Source organism: Acinonyx jubatus, chromosome E3 (assembly GCF_027475565.1).
Source record: "Acinonyx jubatus isolate Ajub_Pintada_27869175 chromosome E3, VMU_Ajub_asm_v1.0, whole genome shotgun sequence".
Classification (NCBI taxonomy): Eukaryota; Metazoa; Chordata; class Mammalia; order Carnivora; family Felidae; genus Acinonyx; species Acinonyx jubatus.
This window is the reverse complement of record NC_069398.1, coordinates 30,828,828-30,851,885: the sequence shown is the minus strand read 5'-3', so window position 1 is coordinate 30,851,885 and position 23,058 is coordinate 30,828,828. Positions and strand designations below refer to the sequence as shown.

General features: G+C 59.9%; 1 protein-coding gene and 1 long non-coding RNA gene across 2 annotated transcripts in view; one reads left to right on the top strand and one right to left on the bottom strand.

Moving 5' to 3' along the window:
- Positions 1–9,592, top strand: part of LOC128313642 (uncharacterized) — a 10,537-nt gene extending 945 nt beyond the window's left edge. The window contains exon 2 of the long non-coding RNA XR_008294613.1: positions 7,239–9,592. This is a non-coding gene — a long non-coding RNA (uncharacterized LOC128313642). The remainder of the gene's footprint in view (positions 1–7,238) is intronic.
- Positions 1–23,058, bottom strand: part of TECPR1 (tectonin beta-propeller repeat containing 1) — a 25,504-nt gene extending 2,446 nt beyond the window's left edge. Inside the window, exons 1-22 of the mRNA XM_053213317.1 lie at positions 22,931–23,058; positions 18,579–18,826; positions 17,897–18,079; positions 17,518–17,640; positions 16,423–16,548; positions 14,397–14,571; positions 14,190–14,290; positions 12,714–12,815; positions 11,050–11,195; positions 8,471–8,961; positions 7,959–8,104; positions 7,508–7,663; positions 6,822–6,971; positions 6,548–6,705; positions 5,564–5,685; positions 4,469–4,571; positions 3,418–3,514; positions 3,265–3,344; positions 2,301–2,357; positions 1,674–1,854; positions 1,235–1,370; positions 279–371 (exon numbers count right to left, since the gene is read on the bottom strand). Coding sequence (XP_053069292.1) covers positions 279–371; positions 1,235–1,370; positions 1,674–1,854; positions 2,301–2,357; positions 3,265–3,344; positions 3,418–3,514; positions 4,469–4,571; positions 5,564–5,685; positions 6,548–6,705; positions 6,822–6,971; positions 7,508–7,663; positions 7,959–8,104; positions 8,471–8,961; positions 11,050–11,195; positions 12,714–12,815; positions 14,190–14,290; positions 14,397–14,571; positions 16,423–16,548; positions 17,518–17,640; positions 17,897–18,079; positions 18,579–18,803 — 3,151 coding nt within the window. The 5' untranslated portion in view covers positions 18,804–18,826; positions 22,931–23,058. The remainder of the gene's footprint in view (positions 1–278; positions 372–1,234; positions 1,371–1,673; positions 1,855–2,300; positions 2,358–3,264; positions 3,345–3,417; positions 3,515–4,468; positions 4,572–5,563; positions 5,686–6,547; positions 6,706–6,821; positions 6,972–7,507; positions 7,664–7,958; positions 8,105–8,470; positions 8,962–11,049; positions 11,196–12,713; positions 12,816–14,189; positions 14,291–14,396; positions 14,572–16,422; positions 16,549–17,517; positions 17,641–17,896; positions 18,080–18,578; positions 18,827–22,930) is intronic.

The window sequence follows — 23,058 nt, the reverse complement described above, 5'->3', positions numbered from 1 at the left end:
GCCCGAGTGGTACCCTCTAGGAGACGCTCCCAGCAGCCACGCGGCATTGCCTGGCCTCAGCCCCACGCCCTCTGCTAAGGTCCAGGCAGCCCTGACCAGCCTGCGTGGCTCGCGAGACGGACTCATTCGGAGGCTGATCTCAGGCTGATGGCCCCTCGTGGTGGCTTAGCGAGGTCTTATGTCAGGGACCCGGGGCTGGTGAGGGTCTCATCCCACTGCGGTAGCTCAGGGAACCCCTAATCTCCCCTGGTGGTCACTGAGGATCAGAAACAACTTGCCGTTTTCATCCAAGGCATACACTGACGTCTGCCCCACGGACACCTGCTTCAGTCTCTGCTTGGGGGGGGACGGGATGTGGTACCAGCAGTCACCTGCAGCGAGCGCGAGGTCGGACTCAGGATGTAGCTGGGAGACTCCGATCCTGCCCACGAGCTCATAGACCGTGTGACCCCACCCCCTGCGGCTCACAGGGTCAAGGCAGGTGTGGCTGGCCTCCGTCCCCAGGCCAGCCAGGTCACACGCATGTGACGGGCCTGGTGTGAGCTGAGGGCCAATAGAGCGAGCACCCCAGCATCCCACTCCGCCCAGGGCCCTCGGAGCCTGTGGCGGCTTCCAGACCGTGGGGTCCAAGGGGCCCATCTCAGAGTAGGGACACCAAGGAGCCCAACCTGGCATGTGGTGGCCAGCCTGTCCCGGGGCCACCACGCACAACCACCACACAGGCCCCCTGTCCTCGTGCGGATGGCAGCAACGTGCAGGTTGCCACCCCTCTGTAGGACCGCCTCGGGGCCAGCTTCCTCCATGCCAGACACTGTCTAGACAGCCAGCCAAGAGCAAGCCAGCCTGGCCTGCGCTCCCAGAGGGTCCCCTGAGTAGTTCCCTGTGCAGGGGGATGCAGGGCTGTCCTGAAGGGCAGGATGCGTGAAGAGCCCACAACCAGCAATGGCTGGGGAAGGGGGCTGAGGCTGGTGAAGGGCAGCTGTGAGGGACTGTCCCACCCCCTGGGCGAGAGTCCCCATCTGTCCTGGGAGGAGGGGGCATGGCCTCTGGTGACAGTCCTGGCTTGGCCCCCGCACCTGGTCCCCAGGCAGCACTCAGTTGAACTGAACGTTAGGGGACCCATCTTTCTTCCCCCAGAATCGCAAGCACATGCGGCCTCACCCCGACCAAACCCTGGCCGCCTCTCGTCCCCACGCACAACCGGTGGGGATCATTCTAGGGGGACAGCACTCACCGGCCGGCTGGGCAGGGGACACGGAGCCCCGGTAGAAGGCGGAGCCATCCCTGGCCACGGCCCACACCTGGTGGCAGGCCCCGATGGAGACAGAAGTGAAAGGCTGGTCAGTGCCCACGTGCAGCCAGGAGGAGCCCTGGAGATGGGAGCCAGAGGGGACACTGAGGGCTGCCCGGGCCTAACCTCTGCCCCTCCCCCTGCCCAAGGTCCCAGGTGAACTGGCAGCTCCTCAGGCCAACCTCAGCCTCAGCTCCCACTGCCCAGGGAACCTAGTGACCCCTAGGGCCACATCCTGGGGCCGCTGGTCCCCGGGACTGTCCTGGGCAGGCCCCTGGAGGCCTGAGCCCAGCCGGACTCTGGTCCAGAGTTCTATTTTGCGAAGAATCCGCCAGAACCCCCAGAAGGGCCCAAGGGCTGGCAGGTGAGGCAGGGTGCTCACCGCGGGGTTGAGCTCAGACACACCCAGACGACACAGCACATCCCCCTTGTCACTGATGGCCCAGAGGGCGATGCTGTGCCCACTTCTGTTGGTGCCTGGGCTCTCCGGGATGATGGACACATCCGCAAGGGCAAGAGGGCCCACCTCCAGCCAAGGCCCACTGGTCACCAGCTTGCACTTTCTGCAGTGGGAGACGTCAGAGCCCCGGGTCTGATGCTGCAGGAAGCTCCCCTTCTGCCCACCCGGCCTCTGGGGCCCCTGAGGGGAGGGCCGCGACCACCCCCAGGGCCCACATGGGCACCCCTTTCCGCCGGGCAGGAATGAGGGGCCTGGAGAGGCCCCACCCCACCCTGCCCTGCCCCCAGCCAGGCCTCCCATCCCCGACCTGCCTGTCCTGCTGGGAGCAGAATCTGCCAGTGACATTTCTCTTGTTTGTTCTTGAAAACAAACTCTTCAGAAACCAGAGAGCAGTTGGGAGCCCAAGGGCATTTCCTGGGCTGACATTTACTTTGATTCTGTTTCCCTCCCACCCTCTCTTTCCCTGGCGGCGGCTTTTCTTCCAAGGGGACTACTGAGGGGGGGACCTGTAGGCGGGGACGAGGCCACGCCTCCCAGTTACCACTTTACCTAGCCCAGCACCTTCTCCTCACAAAATCCTTCATGGTTTTGTACCCGTGGTACGAGCTGCAAGAGGAAGAAGCCCAAATCAAGACCACGTTGTGCAAGTTTCCAGAAAGTGACAATACCGCACACACACACACACACGTTCTTTTTCCGCCCGTTAAAGGGCGGAGCCTGTGAGCCACGGCGTGAGCTCAACAGGCAGCAGGTATCACAGGACACGAGGCTGATCCGTCAGACGCCTCCAGCTCGGCTGGGGTCTCTGGGGTTCAGGTCTCCCTGGGGTCAAGGTCCACGGGCCAGGATGTGGCAGCTGCCGGACCAGGGGGCTCTGAGTCCTCCTCACCACTGGGCCCACCAGAGCCCTTCTGGGGAACAGATGAGCTGAGGCCAAGAGGAGGGTCAGTCCAGGAGGCTCAGATGTGGCTGGAGGGGATGCCTGCGGGTTCGCCTGCCCCTGATGCCTGCCTGGTCGGCCCCGAGCCTGGTCCCGCTCAGAAGCCCAGGCTTGGGCTCCCACTGCTCCACCTTCCACTTGGATGTGACTTGTGCACCGCAAAGGGCCTGCCGCCCACCAGTGCCATGTACCCACCGGCCACCAGGCACCCCCCCCCCCACGCCCCCGCTTTGCAGACTTGTCATCCACATCTCCCTTTGCCTCTCAGGACCGCACTGGCCTCACTCCACCCTTTGTTCAAGCTGCCCCTTCACCCGATACCTTCCTCCTGCTACCCCCACCCATCACCGGGTCCCTGGCTGGCCCTCCCGGAACGGACGAGCTGGGGGCTTAGGGAGCCAGGACGGCCCTCTCTGAGTCTATCTGCAGAACCAAGTGACCGGCCCCAAACCCTGCTGGCAGCTGAGGGGGGCATCCAGGGGTCTGCTCCTCGGCCACGCCCTGGGGCTTGTGGGGGGCCGGAGTGACCCAGGACAGCAGGGCAGGGATGCTGCGTGGCAGAGAGACGCTTACGCAGGGAAGTCACTGGCATACTGCCAGCCCTCCTGGTCGGTGCCCCCAGGAACGCTGAAGTCCACAGCCCAGTCAGAAACCTGAGGGGAGAGGCGGGTCAGCACAGGCGGCCCCTGGCCCTGGCCCCGGCCCCGGCCCCGGCCCGGAGCTCACCCAGCTCCACTGCAGGGACGGGGGCTTCGTGCTGGCCTTGGTGCGTTCCTGCAGCCCCGAGGCGTCGCTCCACATGTACCGGTCAGTGGGCAGACCCCTGTGTGGACAACAGGCGTGGTGGGGTCACATGAAGAGGAGAGAACGGCCAGCACCAGCTGGTGGCAGACAAGATGGGAGCTCCTGGGACATCTGCGTCGGAAGGGGTGAGGGGCAAAAACAGGGCTGCCCCAGGGCAGGATCTGCCCGAGGGCTGCGGTGCACTGTGGTCTGGGAGCCCACGTCTTCCCCCAAGAGATGTCACAGCCCCAGTACCTGTGAGCGAGAGGTGATCAAGTTGGCATGAGGTCACTAGGGTGGGCCCTAAACCAATATGACAGTGTCCTTACTGAGTTCAAACTTCCCGAATTGGGAAGGCGATGTGAACACAGCAGGGACATTACCACAAACCAAGGGATGCCCATGGCTCCAGGCTGGGAGGCTGGGAGCAGATCTTCCCTTGAGGCCCCCGGGATTAAGTGGCCCTGCCCGCACCTTGATTCCAGACCGCCCCCGCCAGCCTCCAGAACTGGGGGAGAGTCAACGTCCACTGTTTAAACTGCCCAGCGTGTCGTGCTTGGTGACGGCAGCTGAGCCGACCCAGACAGAGTGACAAGGGCACACGGTGGTGTCAGGCAGCTGGCCGTGAGGCTCAGGGGGCGGGAGCCATGGCCCTCAGTGCGCATGGTGCCGCCCCGTCCCGCTTCCTAAGGACCGAGGAGGAAGGGGGGACGCTACCCACAGCCCATGCGGAGGTTTCCAGGACGTATTTGGGCCACGGGTATCAACTGCCTTAGAAAAAGCTCACGCCCCGGTTTGCTGGGGTGGACAGAGAAACTCCCAAGTATTTACACACAAGGAAATCCCTCGAGCCGCTTGTACAACACCGTGAGGTCACGCATGATCTACCTGTCCGAGGCTGAGCAGAGGGTAGATGAGCTGGGTCGCCCTTGGGTATTGATGGTGGGGCCATCACCGTCTTTACGTTCCTGCCGAGACTGTGGCTGAGGCTTACCTGCTGGAGTAGCCGGTGACGGGGTTCCAGCGCTGGTTCTCGTAGATGTAGACGCATTTCACGTCTGACTGTGTGTAGATGTTGCTGGTGCTGCTGGCCAGGCCTGGGGGGAGAGGAGGCTGACGGATGGGGACTCAGGCTTCCGTCAGAAGCACTGAAAGGGGCAGAGGAAGGACGGGGAGGGCCAGCAGAGAGGGGCTCACCGGGCTGCGGAGCGGATGTCCCAGGGGCTGGCCTGGGTTTCTCTCCCCATGATTATTCTGGGCTGTACACCCTCCAGGAGAACAACGTGAGGCGCACTCAACCTCCCGCCCATGCCACCTTCTAGCTCTGGTCTTGGTCCCCCCCTTCTCTCCCTGTCTTCCCACTTAACCAGGCACCAGGCAGGTGGGGGGCCCCACCAGCTCCTTCTTTACTAAGACTCACATAATGTCTGTGAACCCCAATTTCCTCATTTGTAAAAATGGGGACAAACGTTAATTTCTGCCTCACAAATCAGGGTGCTGTTAAGCCTGGGAATGTGAAACTCCTGTGGTCTCAGTGGACCACAGCTGCTTCTACGGGACTGGCCACCCCTCACTGCAGGGCATGCGGGCTGTGGCATGGAATTTTCCACCTGAGGGTTTGCTTCCCGCCTCATCTCCCAGAACCAGACACAAGGCCCTTGCTTCCCAGAACTGGGGTGGGGGCGGGCAACAGGAGTTCAGCAAGCTCTCATGCCCTAAGGCACGACCCACCCATTCAGGGGCTAGAATTCTGAGACCCAGGCCCCAGGGCTGCCCCCAGTGTACCCTGAGGCCTCGTCTGTGAAATGAGGGGTGAAGGTAGCTGCCTTTCTAGAACCTTCAAGGACCCCGGCTCAACTGTGGGTGCAGGACCGAGGCAAGGTCTGGTCTTCAGCTCTCACACCTCATGGGTTGGCCACGGGACCACCCTTTGTGGAAGCTGGTGGCCGTGGTGAAGGTCACCCGTCAGCCGTCAGCCAGCTGCCAGCGGAGAGTCAACACCAGGACCGTGGCTCCGGTGTGGGGTGGGGAAACCAGATGGGCGGGGAGGGGACGGGCCGGGAAGGCCCGGGGAGCTGGCCACCCTCACCTTGGAAGCAGCTGCCGCCGCCCGTGTAGACCCAGGCCGTGTGGTCGTAGCCGATGCCCCACACCACACCCTGGCCGTTGGCTTCCACCACCCGTAGGTGACCTCCCATCTGACGCCAGAACCTGGGAGCGAGGGGAGAGGGCAGGGAGAAGCGTGTCCCGGTGGCCTTGGCAGCCTCCTCCCCCTGCAGCCGTTTGCTCGGTCGCCTGCCTCGAATATCCCGTTTTTATTCATCTTCAATCCCCAAGTGGTGGACTTCCTGAGGGATGATGGCACCTGCCTGGTTTCCATTCGGTAGTGATCAGAGGTAACTCAGCCCCAGAGTCAGCAGGGCGGGGACCAAGCCAGCAGCCCTCACGTGACATGCCCCCTGGGGGCCTGGGACGGACATCTCATGGCAGAAAGCAGGGTCATCTCATCAGGATGAGCCACGACACGGGCCAGCACACTGAAGTGACAGTGCAGCCTCCCGGGTGGGCAAAGTACAGGCTGCTACCTGGGTCACCCTCCTGTGGGTCCATGTCCTGCTACTGTCACTGGAGGCAGTGTGACTTGTTCCTCCGGGTGCAACACACAGGCCTCCAAGAACGGAGGACCAAAGGTGGACAGACTCGTCCACTCTCCCCTCTCGAGCAGGGCCTCCTGGCCTCAACTACATTGGGCTCGGGGCCACCTAGAGGGGGCCCTAGGTCAGTGCGGGGAGCTAGGTACCCCCTGCTTCCCCACCTCAAATTCCGGGTGCCCCAGAACGGTGCCACCACCGCCCCCCCCGTGGACGACCTGGTTCCGTCTCCTGGTTTTGAATGCCACCTACAGAGCCACCTCGCTCCCGGCCCCCAACACCTGCCTGAGCCCTGCCAAGTTTCCAGTCCCCCTCAGGGTCCTCGAACAGGCCCAGGAAGACTCGAGACCTGGGAGCCAGACTGCGGTTCCCGCCCCGGTGGGCGGTGGGAGGCGAGGCCAGGGCGCGGCTGACTGACTCACATCTGGTCGCAGGGCAGCACGTGCTCGGGGGCCTCCAGGTTCGGGCTGGGCTCGCTCACGAAGATGTCCCCCTTGCAGGTGATGGACCAGATGGCCTGTGGGGAGGGGCGGCCGTGGACCCTCCGGCTCTCACAGCAGGACAGGTTAAGCAGGGCAAGCTGGTGTGGGGAGACGGTGGGTCACTGTCGGCAGGGGGGCGGCCGGCAGGCCGAGGCCAGGCTTCCCCGAGACCGCTGCCCGCTGAGCCCGGACCATCGTCTGTGTAACCACTCACCCAGTCGTTCATGTCCTGCTCGGTGGCGGCGGCCAGACGCACAGGCCACCTCTGCCGGGTCCTCTCGGGGGTGTAAAGGGCGAAGGAGTGCTTGGTCTCATTGAGCACGGGGACCAGCACGGTCACCTCATTGAGGAACACATGGATGTACTGTTCACAGAGGGTGGAGGGCGGGGCTGTCACCAGGGCACGGTGACCCCGTGGGGCTGGGGGCACAGCGGACCTTCGGGCAGAGCCCCTGCCGCGGCGGACGGACCGGGGTGGTCTGGGTCACAGGTCACCCCTGATTCCACAGAGCCGGTCCCAGAGGCCCCCGGGGCCTGTGGGGTTTTAGCGGTGGGCTCTGGGACCAAGCAAGTTCTGCACGGAGGCCTAGTTCACGAGCAACCACATTAGTTACATTCTCCGTGTCCACAGGACCACCCTCGGCCCTGGCTGACTGGGTTCAAACCCCAGTCCTCGGAGGGCTGAGCGGCTCCACCTCTGAGGCTGATTTCTCCTCTGAAATGCCAGGGGCTGCTGGCGGCTCAGTGAGGCTGCAGCAGGGGGGGCCTCCACGCCTGCCCCCCACTGCCGGGGCTGCTGTCACCACGGGCTGGACACGCCCTCCCCCCCCCCCCGCCGAGCACCTGGGGGGCCTGGGTCCCGGTCCCCGGTGTGCCCTTCTCACGGGACCCCCCACGCACCTTCTTCTCCTCGTGGACCACATAGTAGATGAAAAGGATGCTGTCCCGAGCCCCGTCGAGCCCCGTGAACTGCTCCAGGGCCACGCGGACGTCCACCCACTTGTGAGGCTTCCAGTCACACCACCACTGCAGGGCCCCCGTCTTCACCCACACCGACTGCGGCACGGGCCCCCAGCGCACGGGACAGAGTCACAAGCGGGCCCCGCGTGCACCCAGCTCTCCGACCTCCCGCAGTGACAGAGATGGTGCTCTCGTACACCCGACAGGTGCCGAGCCCACAAGCCAGGGTCGTCTATGCACAACCTCCTCGTTCTCAAACAGCCTGTGGCGGGGGGGGGCGGGCAGTGGCAGCAGCACTGTTACCCCACGCTCTAGACGGGGAAGCTGAGGCTCGGGAAGGTGCTGTGCCTGACCCAGTGTCACAAAGCTTGTCGACTGCCCACCTGCTCACCTGCTCCACCGCCTGCTCGTAGTGCCGGAAGTTCTCCAGCTCCCGCTTGGTCCTTTCCGTGAGCTGCTGGAAGATCTGCTTCCGCCAGGCGGCGGTCTGGGCCGGCGTGATGGACAGGGACAGCGTCTGCATCGAGGGGGACAGGCCTGCAGGCCAGCGGAGCCTCAGAGCCAGGGCTTCTGTTTTTGTTTTTAACCAGCCTTTTCTGGCTGGAGAGCTATGAGCTCTGTAAAATGCCCCACAAGGGCGTGGGGGGGGGGCTCGGTCGCTTGGGCGTCCCACCCTTGATTTCGGCTCAGGTCATGATCCCAGGGTTGTGGGACCGAGCCCCGCCTGTAAAAGGCCACCACTGCCAGGGCAGGGAGAGGGGAAGGGGCGCCCTGCCCTGCTGGTCTCCGAAAGCTGCTGATAGGCTGGCTGGACCAGAGGGGACGTCCAGGCAGGACATCGGGTCGGCTCCCCCAGCACGGAGCACCCTCTGGGGTGCTCGGCCCCCGGACACCTGTGCTCACCCGACTGGACGGTGAACCACTTGAGCACGGTGTGGGCCTCCACGGCGCAGTCTCCTCCTGACACCCAGGCCCAGAGGGGGTGGTCATCAGCCCCGTAGGGCTCCTCCAAGGCCAGCGGGAGGAGCCCCAGCGAGGAGAGGCCAGTGGTCTCTGGAAAGCCAGCAGCCGAGCGGCTGGGTGCTCTCCTGGGCTCCTTCAGGTCAATATTGGTCCAGGGCAGTTCGGCCAGGGTGGAGGCCGGGCCAGGGCAAGGCTCAAGCCCCGGGGTCTGAATGGCAGGGCCAGTGACCTCCTCCTCGCTGGGCTCTGTGGTCCTGCCGGTGCCTGAGCCTGGGGCCAAGCTGTCCCTGGGCTTCCCGGGACTGTCTCCAGACTCTGCAGGGCCAGGCTGGTCTGGACCTGGTCTCTCGGCTTCTGAGGAGGCGTCCGTGTCGCTCGGTGCACAGGACTCACCACTGCCCCTCACCTCGTCGCCGAAGAAGCAGCCGGCACTGGGAACAAAAAGGGCAGACCCGTGACCCCTTCGAGGGAGGAACACGCGCTGCCGTGGGCAGGCCTGGCTCGTTCGCCGTGACCCCGGGCGAGCCACAGCCACGCCGCCACACGCCACACACGAACAGCTACCTCCCACGGAACTGGAGCAGCCAGGTCACATCCCAGGTCGATCAAATCATTGGCAGTCCTATTATTTTCTCACTGTGGCAAAGCACCTGTGACGGAATACTGACCGTCTCAAATGATGCGGCATGCAATCCATGTGCAATGTCATGCGACCACGACTACCTAGTGCCAGAACTCTGTCGTCACCCCCACACGGAAGGCCCGTACCCATTAAGGAGCCACACTCCATACTCCTCTTTCCCTGCCCAAACCTCCAGGTTTAGGTAGAAGCGGTATCATACAACACGCGATCTTTTGTGACTGGCCTCTCTTGCTTAGCACGATGATGTCACCGCTCACCCGTGTCGCGGCACAAATCAGTACCACATCCCTTTTACTGCTGAAAAATATCCTGCTGTAGGGATAGGCCACATCTTATTCCTTTATTCGTGGATGGACTTTGGAGTTGTTTTCACCTTTCTGCTGTCGCGAATAACGCTTCTATAAACATTCACATCCAAATTTTTGTTTGAACCGTTTCCAGTTCTTCTGGGTGTATGTCGAGGAGGGCGAGTGCTGGGCCACACGGGAATTCTAGCTTTAACTTCTTGAGCAACTGCCAGACTATTTTCCAAAGCAGCCACACCATTCTCGCCACATCTTGTCAACACCTGTTACCCCTTTCTTTTTTGACTGTAGCCCTCCTGGTGGGTGGGAAGGGGCATCTCACTTTGGGTTCTGATTTGCATTTCCCTGGTGACAAATGACGCCGGGCATCTTTTTCTGTGTGCTTTGGAGAAACACCTATTCGAGTCCCTTGCCCTTTTTAAACTGAGTTGTCTTGTTGTTAGTTCTAAGAGTTCTTTATATATTCTAGATGCTAGGTTCTTGTCAAATGTATGATTTGCAAATATTTCCTCCCACTCTGTGGATGGTCTCTTCCCTTTCCTGGTAGTATCCTTTGATGCAGAAAGGGTTTTCATTTTGATGAAATTCTTGTTGATCTATTTTTTTTTTTTCCTTTGGGTTCTGTGGTTTCTGGTCACGTTAAAGAAGCCATTGCCAGACCCTAGGTTGGGCGCCTGTAGTTTTGAAAGCTTCTCAGCTGATTCCAATATTTAAGAGCTACCAGCTGAGAGCCTAAACCCTCAGGTAAATGAGGAAGGCGCAGCCCGGCCGGTCTCCCGGCCCTCTCAGCAGAGTGAGGACGGCCATGCTGGGGGAGCAAAGGGGTGTGGACCAGGGTCTGGGCAGGGCCCACGGTGCAGACAGGAATGTGGCCAGCTGTGGAGCACTGTACCAAGGGTTCCCGTGCCATAGGACCAGGCAGGTAAGCACTGCGGGCAATCGTGTTACGGAGCCAAGGCGTCCCCAGCTGAGCTGCTAAGTCATCTGCCGGCACTGAACGCCAGAGGCCAGAGCTGGGACTCATCCCCTCTCTACCCCCGTGGCCCTCAAAACTGTAGCAGCGGCAAGCCTGGGACCTTGTGTCTAACGCAAAATCTACTGAAACAGAAGCCTGGGGGCTGGGGCCTGGCCATCTGGGTGGGAACAAGGCCTCCAGGCATTTCTGGTGCCCGCCCAAGTTTGAGAGCCCTGCTGTAGACTGGAGAGAGCCCCAGTCTTCTTCCCTGTGGTCCTCTGACGGAGGGGTCTTTGCCTGCACCCCACGAAGAAGTCGTTTCTGTCCGAGACCTTGAGACTTTGGAACCAGTGGATCAGCCCTGTTCAGGGCCGACCCCTGGCTCCAACATGGACAACCTCACCCACCTGCCACCTCCCGCAAGCCTGCTCCCATGCGCCTCCCTCGGGCTGAGCAGGGGCACTGGGAGCAGGAAGGGAGAGACCTCACAGGCCATGGCTCTTGTGGGTCGAACCTGGTTCTTCCCTGCCTGGGACAAGGCCCAGCACCCCACTGAGAGGCCACCGACGGCCCTTCCCGACCCAACCTCTCCATGCCCTGCTGCCCTTGGGATCACCTGAGGAGACTTGATGAGCTACCAGAGTGTGACCGGTCACACTCTCGGCTGGCGACGATGGCCTTCCATGTTTTCCCACTGAGCTCGCTCTGGGTGACACCCTGACGGAAGTATATGGCCCGGTCCTCACAGCCAATGCCCCACACCTGGCAGAGAGAGGGACTGCTGGGTGGGAGGCCAGCACAGACCCTTTCTGGGGTGTGAGGGGAGGGCAAGGAGTAGGGGACAGCACCCTAAGGCTGGAGGACATGTCTGCAAATGCAGGCAGGAGCCCCCGGCCTTATGCGCGGTCGGGTGCGCATGTGCACATGAGTGTTAGGGCCCGGAGGACGATGGAGTGGATGTGGGGTGTGTGCACAAGTCAGACACAGGGAGCAGAGGCCAGAGAGGACCGGGGAGGGCACGGCACCAAGCTCAGGAGAAGCAGGGACCCTGTCCTGGCTCCTCAACCTCAGGCAGACCCTGGGCTTTCGGGCAACAGAGTCTAGGTGAGGTGCTGATGCCACTGGGTGCTGTGCCGGCACACAGCGTCCACCCAGGCCCCCGGCTTCTGAGTAGCCCCTGGTGGGAGGACAGCTGTTCCCCAAGTGCGCCAGAGAAGGGTCTGGGTCTTTTTAAAGATGCAAAATAGGAGCGCCCGGGTGACTCAGTGGGTCAAGTGTCTGACTCCTGACTTCCGCTCACGTCACGATCTCATGGTTTCGTGAATTCGAGCCCTGCCTCAGGCTCCGTGTGGACAGTGTGGAACCTGCTTGGAATTCTCTCTCTCTGCCCTTCCCCCGCTCGGGCTGTCTCTCACAAAATAAATAAACTGAAAAAAAATTAAAGATGCAAAACAACCTCCTTGACTCTGACCTCCTTTTCAATGAGAAAGGAAGCTGGGCAGGCATCCTCCTGCTCTCCACCGGCAGGCACGAAGGAGGGCGTGCCGAGCGGCTGGGGGGCCCGGGGAGCAGCCCGTTTTGGGCCCTGGCCTGCAGGGGTGCCTACGGGAGTGTCTACGGGGCTGCATCCGTCCAGGGTGGTCCCAGTGGCCTTGCTGGGAGGGCTGCGGTGTCTCCAGGCTGGCCTCCGTCCTCAGCCCCCACGTGCACTAGCTGGAGCCCGTCTGGCCCCTGGCCGCTGTGTGCCCAGCTGACTGGGGTGGGGGGGAGGACAGTGAGGGGGCCCAGGGGAGGCCAGCACCCCTGCCCTGGGAAGAGCTTCTAGGGCGGTGCGTTGGGACACAGGGAGTCTGAAAAGCAGCCAAGCCTCCTTCTCTACCAGGAAACACACTCTGCAGGGACGTTTAGGAGATGCCGCACCCATCAACTTAGGAAGATCACTTTCACTCTTCACTTACTGAGTGGATTTTGCCCAAATACTTCTCGGCAAAACCCCTCAAGTCTCCAGGATGTGCTCCCCACGACTGCTCTGCGGAGGGACCTGGGATGAGCAGGGGCTCTGGGACCCTGGGCAGAGCTAGCCCCCCCGGGTGCCCCTGCAGGCGGGAAGCCTCAGGAGGTGCTGGCACCCCTCCCCCCACCCGTGCAGGCATCACGAGCAGGCCTGGCTGGAAGGGGCGGCAGGAAGCATCAGGAGCCCCTGCTCTGAGACAGACCCCTGCTGTGTACGAACTGCTGACCCTGGCCGTTGGGACCCACAGCTCAGCGTCACACGCACACCTGGTCATTCAGCCCCACGTTCACCATCGTCATTTCTCCGACCATCTCGATCCAGCTGGTGCCACAGGGGTTGTGCGAGTTGATGCCTCTTCGGAACCACACCTGGGAAGGTCAGAACCAAACACACCCCCTTGGAGGGCCGCTAAACGAGATTAATTTTTAAAGGTTCTGTAAGGACCAATGAGTAATTTGGTCCTCTGGTCTCTGGCTCATGGCCACAAATGAGCACAGCACATCACTGAGAGAGATGTCATCTGTGTCCCTCTTCCCCATACCTCCCGCTGCACCTCCTTCTGAGCGTGGCACTGTCCCACAGGGCTGAGGGCCACCTGCCCCCAGCCACACCTGTCCTAGCGGCTTCCTGTCTATTCTCTGGCAGAGGGCATTGCCCCTCCGGGAGACAAGGCTGCCTGAATCTTTCAAGAACCTTCTCTCTACCAGCTCAGCACCTCTTGGCACCAGGCAGAAGCAGCAGGTGCCCGCTGTTTCACTGTGCACAGAGCTGGGGGGTGGGACTTCTCCTGGGCGGCGTCTGGTGGGGGGTGGCACACACCACATCTCGAATGCAGACACTGACCCGTGAGCCTGACTAGAGACATCTCACCCCCATGGACCGCGGTGTAATCCTCATGCCCAACCCTTGGAAAATACCATTTTGTCTGGTCAAGTTTGCCCCTATGTAATGAACCACACAATTCCTGAGGTGGGATGGGGGGAGGTGACCGGTTAAATGAGAAACCCTAAAATCGCTTTTATAAAAAATTCTAGGATGTCTAAAACGTCTCCTTGACCCAAAGAAAGTGCACAAATATTTGTCTGAAGACTGAGCAAATTGCGGATATAAATAAAATTTCCTGCTCATTGAATTCATCGTTCTCAGAGTGGCTTAGTAAGTTGCGGTCTCTGGGAAGTGGATGCTTTGGGTGATCTGTACTTTCTCAGGCTGGGGGATGGCCTGAGGCTCAGGGACCTTCTGCATGGACACAGACTCAGACATGTGGGGGTTCTGCCCCCTTGGACAATGCTACCGATGCCTGGGAGGTGGGGTCGGAAACACCACGGAAGCAACCTGAAATCTCATTTCACTGGACTTGTCTCTGATGACATAAAAACGAGCACTGGATGGGATCAAAAGGATTCAAATGGCAGAGGGTTCCAGAAAATTGGCACTGGACTATGTGAAACGTTACAGAGTACTGAATGATAAATACAGTTGTTCTGCAGCCGGTACGGGGGCATGGGTGTATCGTGGAGCTCACCACGGCCTTCAACCCCAGAAAACGCACGCTGCTTGGCTGGATTTGTTCTAAAGGGTTTAGACCACACTAGCAAGAGTAACCACACAGCCCTCAACATTAGGTGAGCCCTCGATTCGATTCCCATATGGGCCAGTGATGCCTTTAAAAATAAAGGAAGAAAGAAAATAAAGAAATTAAACAGAGCCCTCGGCCCCAGCCCCCAGCAACCCTGTCTTACTTTCCGGTCCTTGGTGATGGCCCAGACCACGCTGACTCCCACGGAGACGTGCATGATCCCATTTTCAGATGTGGGAGGCTCCACTATGGACCAGGAACTTCCTACCCGGCCCCAGAAGAAAGAGCAGGCGGCCCTCATCAGCAAGAGCGCTGGGGAGAAGAGTGGGCATCCCCCTGCCTCTCCCTGTATGGGCGTAGGGCTGCCCACCTTTGGGATTGTTCCTGTTGATTCCTTCCCGGACCAAGGCCTGCCCCTCCCAGAGCGTGACCCACAGGAGGTCGTGGGGCCCACAGCTGATCTGTACCGCCTCCCCTGGGGTGTCCATGAGGGACCACGATGAGCCTTCAGGGTTGGGGTGGCTGACATCCTCTCTGTACCACACCTGGGTGGCGGAGAAACCCACGGCAGGGTCAGGCGGGGCCCCTCCAGGGCTCCGTGTCAGGCTAACAGCCCAAGCCTGACTATGCTTGCACGAGTATGTGCGCAGGCCAGGCGTGGAGTCTCTGGGAGCCAGGGGGCCCTGACTGTCCAGACTCGCTCTCCCTGGCCCCACTGCCATCGGAATCCTCATGCCAGATTAGATGGCCCCCAACCACTGCTAAAAAAAATGCCACCCGGGGTTTCGGCCATCCTGGCTTTGGAACATCTGCTTTCAAGAACCCCTTCCCCATTCACCTAGGGTCCCAGGGAGACCTCTGGCCCCATCCAGACCCAGGGGTCTTGTGCCCCCTAGTGGCGATGCACTCTCAGTACACTGAATCTAGGGGAGGGGGGGTGGGTCCCTGGTGGTGAACCGGGAAAACCCCTAAATCCCTTTCATAGGAATGTGTAAAATATCCACTTCTTTTTTCCTTTAACCTGGAGACAACAAGTGTAACAAAATATTTAAGACTGAGCCACCTGTTCATATTGTCCAAACTGTTTGGCTCACCTCATCTGGATGGGGCTTCACGTTGCCAAGTGGTCCAGGAGGGTGGGGACCCCTCCCAGGCTGTCTCCACACTGGGGACCACGGCCTCCCAACCCTTATGCCTCTCCCTCACAGCCCACCCCTGGGCAGCCTCCATTCTGCTACCTGCTGGTTTGGGGGCCCCTCAGTCTCTCTAGCTTCTCCTGGAGCCCAGGGTCCTAGTCAGACCTTTATGGCCCTCAGGAGTGCAGCAGGGCTGTGGCTGACAGCCAGCACGGAGCGACCACAAGCGCTGCTCTCACGCCCCTGTTCTCCCCTCTCTCTGCATCCAGGTGCTCATGGACCCTCAACGGGGGCTCTGTCCCAGCCAGCTCCCTACCACCTTTCAGCACGGCTCAGAAAACAAACAACTGTGGGTTGAGCTATGCCCAGGCCAAACAAGAGTCCAGAGGTAAGTAAGCCTGATAAAAACCTACTGTGATTATTCCAAGGCCAACCAGAAAATCGTGGTGAACTTGTGGTAAAGGGTACGGACTGGACAAAGTCTGCTCTAAAACCACAACTAAAGTGCTGAGTCACCTGCATGAAGGACCACCTATGTCACTACTGCCAGCGGGAGCTGGCCTTACTCCTTGGTTCATAAACTTCCTGAGAGAAGAATCTCCTCTTCTCTCTAAATATCCAGCCACCCAGCCTCTGACCTCCCCACATACCCGTCTACCTACTCACCCATCTATCCACCCACCCACGCACCCACCTACCCATCATCCATCCACCTACCCACTCAGCCATCCATACAGCCATCTACTCTCCACACACCCATTTATCCACCTGTCCATTCACCTCTCCACATAACCACCTGACCCCCATTCACGATACTATTGGAGACTGCTGTGCGGGAAGCACCCGAAGGGAGTTGGCAGGGAACTCAGAATCTGAGGAGACAACATTGAGGACATCTGAGCTCAGGGTGGGCACTGATCAATGCTCTGGGGGCACAGAGAAGGGATAGGCCAGGGCCAGGCACGGGGTGGGAGGTCAGAAGCTTTGAGGAGGAGGAGGAGGACCAAGTGGGTCCACAGAACCGCAGGATTCACAGGAGGGGTTACTGTGGGGACCCTACTAACATGGCTCCTCGCCTGCTCAGGGCGGTCCCAGCTGTAGGGACAGGCGGCGAGGAGCGGAGAAGGGCTCAGGGGCAACACCCGCCCCTAGCTTCCACCTTTGGCCTGGAAGGCCAGTTTGTCTCCTGCCTGCTCCTTCTGGTGGCTGGCCTCCCCCAGCCACCTCCCATTCTAGGACACAGGGGGACACGGGCCTTACCTTTCCCTGCAGAGACACGGCCCATACGGACAGGCGGCCCACAGGCTCGTCTGTGATTTCCCACCCCCCCACAGAGAGGTCATTGAAGGGGTCGGGCAGTTGCTCGGGGTCATCCTTCGAAGGGATCTGAAACGAGCAGGCATGTGGCAGAGGCGGTCACGACCCGTGGGCACCCGGGCCAGGAGATGGCAGTGTTCCCCTTCTGGTGGACACCCGAGTGCTGGGCCCCCCTCCAACACTCCCCACTACCTTCCCCCAGCACGCTGCCCTCTGTTCTCCAGCTCAGCCTGCCCACAACTGCCTGACTCCACAGAGAAGCTAGCAAGCCAGCATCAGGACAGCGAGCTCCCGGCCCTGGGTCCCCTCTGCCCAGGCCTCCCTCTGTCGGCCACTAGGCCTGGGGCTGCTACCCCCGAGGGCCCACTGCTGCTCCAGTGTGGAAGGCAGACGTACAGGCAAGGTCTCGGCTCTGTGCTTTGCAGTGACCTGACTGCCGTGACCCTGTACCCCCACCTAGAAGGGGGCCGATCGCAGAACCTGGCCCTGGGTGTGAGCCGTTACCCTGTTCTCTGGGCGGCTGCTCCCAAGGCAAGGGGATGGCAGGCTGGACTAGCGGCCCCACCTCAAAGCAGGATCCCTCCAGAAAGGTCTGGCGAGGGCCCAAGGCCCTCCTCTCATTCAAGGCCACATAGGACCCCAATCCAGGCCTCACATCCCTGAACTGGGAGATTTCTGGGGTCACGGGAACAACCCAAGAGCCAGAGTGGCTCCTGTGGGGGTTGGGGAAGGAAGAAGGGCACAGACTGTGCCTCAGTCTGGGGCAGGAGAGCCTGGGGACCAGGGTCAGGTCAAGTTCTGTGCTGTCCCAGGCCACAGTCTAGTCCGGCTTCCTCTGTGGCCAACTCCCAGCCAAGAGCGCACTCAGCACCACAGTGTTCTTGGGACAGGAGGTGAGTCAAAGGCCAGGTCCCAGGGTGGCATGGTACGCCCTGCCCAGAGGAGGGGTGGGGGGGGATGAGGGTCCCACGGGACCCTTCCAACCGTGGGACTGCTGTCCAACCCTGCCCCCCGCCCCGGCCACACTCAGGCATCGACCTTGGCCCAGGCGTCCCGGGACTCGTATCTCCTGTACCGGATCCACCTGCGCCGCCGCACACAAGAATTCCACTTCTTGTCTCTCGTGTAGGTGGCGGGGAAGTCGATGGCGTACGTCCACCCCTGAAATACCAAGCAGGGGGTGGCTCTGTCAGGCTCCTGGGGAAGGAAGGAAACAGCTGGGGATGGGGTTGGGGGGAGCGGGGTAGAAGAGAGGGAGGGGGACAGTGGTAGGGCCCTGAGTGCCCAGCCCCTCGTATCCCGAGCAGGAACATGCAGGGTACCAGCTGAGGGTGGACGCTGGGGCACCGGGGACAGCACCGGGGGGCACGGGGTCCTTCCCCACAGGGGAGCCGCGGCAGGAATGGAATTCACCTACCCCTTTCTCGGTGGGTTCCCCTCCAAAATTCTCGTCCACATACCAGTCCGACTCCCACACCCAGTGCGGCGAGGGCAGCGCCACCCCGTCCAGCGGCCGGTGCTGGAGCCCACTCACGTCACTCCACTGCCAGCGGTCGCTGGGCAGGAGCTTCTCACAGAAGCCGCCCACGGGGTTCCAGCGCTGAGGGCCGGGAAGCAGACACAAGGCCTTAGGCCTGCTGCCGGCCTGGGGTGGCGGGGACCTCTCCGTGACGAGCAGGACCCTGCCAGTAGGGCCCCCCTGCAGAGATCTCCAGGATGGGAAGTGAGCAGGGGGTCTGCCTGGAGCTCAGGGATCAAAGCCTCCCACGGCTCATCACCAAGCGCCAGCACGTCAGCAGCTCCCCAAAGGGCAAACAACCTGCCGTGGGACACAGGGCCCCGAGGGGCAGCCGGTAGGGGTCATGGCCCTGTCCCAGGCTCCAGGAAACTACCCGGAGCCCACCTTGTGCAGACCTGGCCAGCCTGCCTTGATAAGGACAGAACAGGGGGTCTGGCCCCAAAGGCCCTGGATGCTGGACAACTCAGATGTTAAGCAGAATGAAGGAAACGAATGTGGGGCTTGGCCACGAGCGTGGGGCAGGGCGATCTCCTTCCCGGCAGACCAACCAACTGAGCCGCCCAAACCCACGCGACTCCACCTGGTTCTCATAGGCCTCCTCCCGGCGGCGGATGGGGACGTCGCTGGCGCACACGTACACGTAGACCTGGTTGTCACAGGCGATGCCCCAGCAGCACTGCGTGGCCGCGCCGACGCGCTTGAACTCCAGCTGGCTGTCCTTGCAGGGCTCCCAGTACTGCCCAGCCGTGGAGAGTGTGTGCACCTTCCCGAAGAGATCCACCGCCCACAGCGCCGAGTTGGGCATGGCAGCGGGTAACCGAGGGAGAACTGGTGGCAGGAGGCCAAGGTCAGTGTGGGCAGCCAGTCCTGGCTTCCAGTCTAGGGCCCTTCTTCTTTTTTTTTTTTTTTAATGTTTATTTATTTAGAGAGAGAAAGAGGGAGAGAGAGAATCTTGAGCAGGCTCCGTGCTGTCAGCACAGAGCCCAACACAGGGCTCGAACTCACGAACTGTGAGAGCATGACCTGAGCTGAAATCAAGAGCCTGAAGCTTTAACCAACTGAGCCACCCAGGTGCCCCCAGGACCCGTATTTGTTCTTTGTTCTTTCTTTCCCTCTAATTATGGGGATTATTTTCAAACATACAAAAAATATACAGAGGAAAAAAAATGTAACATTCAAGTTATCTATTTCCCCAAATTTAACGAGTATTATCATTTGATCATATTTCCTCCACACCTTTCTTGTCTCTAAAAGAATAAGTGAAGGGGCGCCTGGGTTGCCCAGTCGGTTAAGTGTCAGACTTCGGCTCAGGTCATAATCTCACGGCTTGTGGGTTCGAGCCCCGCATCGGGCTCTGTGCTGACAGCTCAGAGCCTGGAGCCTGCTTCAGATTCTGTGTCTCCCTCTCTCTCTGCCCCTCCCTGCTTGTGCTCTCTTTCTCTCAAAAATAAATAAACATTTAATAATAATAATAATAAAGAATAAGTGAAAAGTTACAGATTTAGTTCAGTCTTACGCCCATGGCTGCCTCCCCAGGAAGCCTCTGCCCCACGGTGGGCAGGTCCCCTCGTTTATGTGGGTCCCACAGTGACAATCCTATGTGGGGGTGGTGAAAGCATCCCCACAGCCACAGTCCTGCGGGAGGCCTACGGCTGTGTGATGGGGATGTGAGGGTCCTGTCTACGACCCCCTGTGTGACCACTCTCTCCTGGCCGAGCCCTCTCCATCTGCCATCCTCCACTCCTGCCGCCTTTTTCTGTCCTCTTTCTGCTCCGTAGGCGGTGGGCAAGGTGACTGGTAAGCTCTGTGGCCACCCCCACGCCTCCAGGGCGGACCGTGCTGGTGCTCCTGGGGCCTGACTCCCGGAGCCTGGCTTCCGGTAGGGAAAGCCTCCGACCAGGGCAGGGCCACAAGGTCTGGGATGACTGCAGGCCTGGGGAGTGGCAGCGGGAAGCTCGGCCTGACACCACCCCAAGGCCAGGAAGGAGGCAAGAGCTACTAGGAGACAGCATCCCACCCTCACGGGAGGCTGCTAGGCCAGGCTGTTCCGCTCCTGCCAGCACACCAGAGGCTGTGGGCGCTTCAGACAGCACAACTCGATGACACAGATGCAAAGCGCCTGAGAACAAGAGCATCTGCTACAGGCAAATAGGCTCTTTTGGAACAAAGCGTGTCTTACGAACACCAAGAAGAAAGTGCGGGCTGAGAAGGAAGAAGCCAAGGGATGAGGAAGAAGGGAAGCAGAAGGAACAAGAGGGGCGCCCGGGTGGCTCAGTCGGTTAAGCATCCTACTTGGGCTCAGATCCTGATCCTGTGGTTTGAGAGTTCAAGCCTCGCGTCGGGTTGTGTGCTGACAGCTTGGAGCCTGGAGCCTGCTTCGGACTCTGGGTCTCCCTCTTTCTCTCTCTGCCCCTCCCCAGCTCTCTCTCAAAAATAAATAAATATTAAAAAAATAAAAAAAATAAAAAAGAGGGAACAGGAGCCAAGCTTTATGAAACATCCCAGAATCCCGACCTTTCTGCCCTGGCACCAAGGCTCAGCCAAACGTATGGGCAGTCATGACACCAGCCTTCTGGAGCCATTTGAAAACTGGTATCTGTGTCCAGGTGGAAGAGCTGCAAGGCACCCCCTCTTGACCCCTGCGTGGCCCAGCCTGAGGGTCCACTACCTGCCTCTGGCATCTACGCTGTGACTAAAAGTGCACAGAGCCACACCCTGGACCCCGACTGCTGGAATCTGGGTCCTGGCTCCATCACTTTCTGGCACCACCCAGAGTCGACTAACCTCTCCATGCCTCAGTTTCTTAATCTTGTAAAAGGCGGAAGGGAACACCGACCTACTTACAAAGTTGTTGTGAGATTTACGTGAAATCATACAGGTGTAGAGCCTGTGATAGATCATGCTCAGTACTCAGCCAGAACTCAATGGGCATTATTGACATTGTTTTACTACTTGGCATTTGTGACCACAAACTCCGACTTATCTCCTATCTCATAGAAAACCGACAAAATCAAAGCCCTTTCTCTTCAAACTGAGCCTTTAGTCTCTTCATTTCCTTAGCACTTAACAGCGATCTGCACATAGTGGCTGTTCAACCAAAGTTTACGGATTATCACGGCCACCTACATCCGCTAGATTGCCATCTTCCTAGGCTAGGATGGAAATACTGCTTCAGGTAAGCCGAATGCCATCGATTACTTAAGGTTTAAAGTAAGGTCATAATAGGTGGCAAGGTTGGTGATAAAACTAAAGACCAGGAGTAGAAAAGATGGTGGGTGGAGGGGTGCTTACTGTATAACGCGTTAAACTTGGCTGTGTGTCTGAATATCCTCATCATAAATTGTTGGGGGGAAAAGTAAGAATTTTGGAGGTGAAGGGAATTTGGTTCTTATGATGTCAGTTTAATATATAGCCACTCTTCAAAGCTATCTCTCAGCTGACGGTCCACATTATAAGAAACCAGTGAAGTCAGGCTACCTGTGGGTTGAGCTCAATGAATAGTGACTTTGACTTGTATTTGATACACTTCCCTTCAGAGAAATGACTAAGCAGTAATTTCCACACAGACATAATTGAACCTTCCGGGCAGCTAACAAAAGACTCTGCTGCAGAGAAAGGACAGGAATGGGGGTTATGTTTGTAGACTCCCGTCAGAGTGGACACCCAGGCACCATCATTTCCCAGCCAAAGATGACAGCGGTGAATATCCTTGGCCAGCCTCACCCCCTTTCTGCTCTTGCCAGGATGCTACCCCAACTCCTCATATACCACTTCCTGGCTGTGAGGTAACCATGTAACCAATCCAGGGACACTGGGTCACTGGGTCAGAGGACTCTTGAAAGGAAAAGCAGGTTTGAGCATTAAGTCTCTTGATTCTGGGATCCTGGGACTGCTTTGTTTTGTAGGGGTAGAGAGAACACTATCCAAGAAAGCAACTTCAGATTCACCAAGAACTTTTGCACAATGAATTCCAGTTGGACCTTCAGTCATTCCACTAAGAAGACCTGCTCACCACCCTCAGAGCCACCTGCCTTTCTGAACAGGTTTATTAGTAGATCCCTTCGGAGGCCAAAAGGTCCCCAAGGGAAGGTGGGGGTGGGGGGAGTAGGGCGAGGGTATGGTAGAAGGAGGGACACAAGGGACCAAGAGAGCTCTTGAAGCATCTATGTCCCTGACTCTGCCTTAGGACTCCTTCCTGAAAGGTTTCCTGTTGGTTATTGTATTACATCCTGTCACTCCCACCCTCTGTACAAACACAGGGAGTCTGGCTACTGAGGTTGCCTACTGCCAGCCACTTGCAGGGGCTGTTGGAAAGCGACAACAGGGTCCAAAGACGCGGGAGAAAATAGCAGGACATGTACGGTAGTTGAGTCCTTCCTGAAGCAGGGTCCACCGGTCGCACTGGCCAGGAGATGCCCTGAGCCTGCAGTTTCGGGATGAACCCCACCCCATTCCACTACCACCACCAGCCCCCCCCCCCCCGCGATGATCGCGGGCAGGTCAGCCTTGGTTTCATTCGGCTGTATGCACTTAGGCGACAGGTGGGCCCCCTGTCCAGCCACCAGTAGCACAGTCGGAGCGCCCGGCCCTCACCATCTGCCCTTGCTAATCCCACGACAAGCTGATTTGCTCCTACCGCTGCCTACAGGAGGGACAGACGGTCTCTTTGCAGCTCGACCCCCTCAACCCGCAGGCTCCAGGAATCACTCCAGCGCAGAGACTGGGGTGGAAGCGTCAGCGGGTGTTCCGGGGGACGGCGACGGCGCCCGGCACGGTGTGCAGGAAGGCGCACCTGCACAACCTCTCCCACCCTTCGGGTGTCAGGGGCAAACGCAGCCGCGGGGGAGGAGGCGCCGCTGCCCTTCGCCACCTCAACCTGTCCGGAGAGGCCGGGGTGCCAATCCCACCGGCCCGACCCGCCGCCGCACTCACCTGGGCTGGCGCCCGGCGGGCGGGGTGGCGGCGATCACTCCTCCGCTGCCGGGCTAGCGGGCCGGCCCTCCCCCGGCTGCCGGGAGAGCGGGCGGGCAGGAAGCGGCAGTCAGGCCCGCGCCCATTGG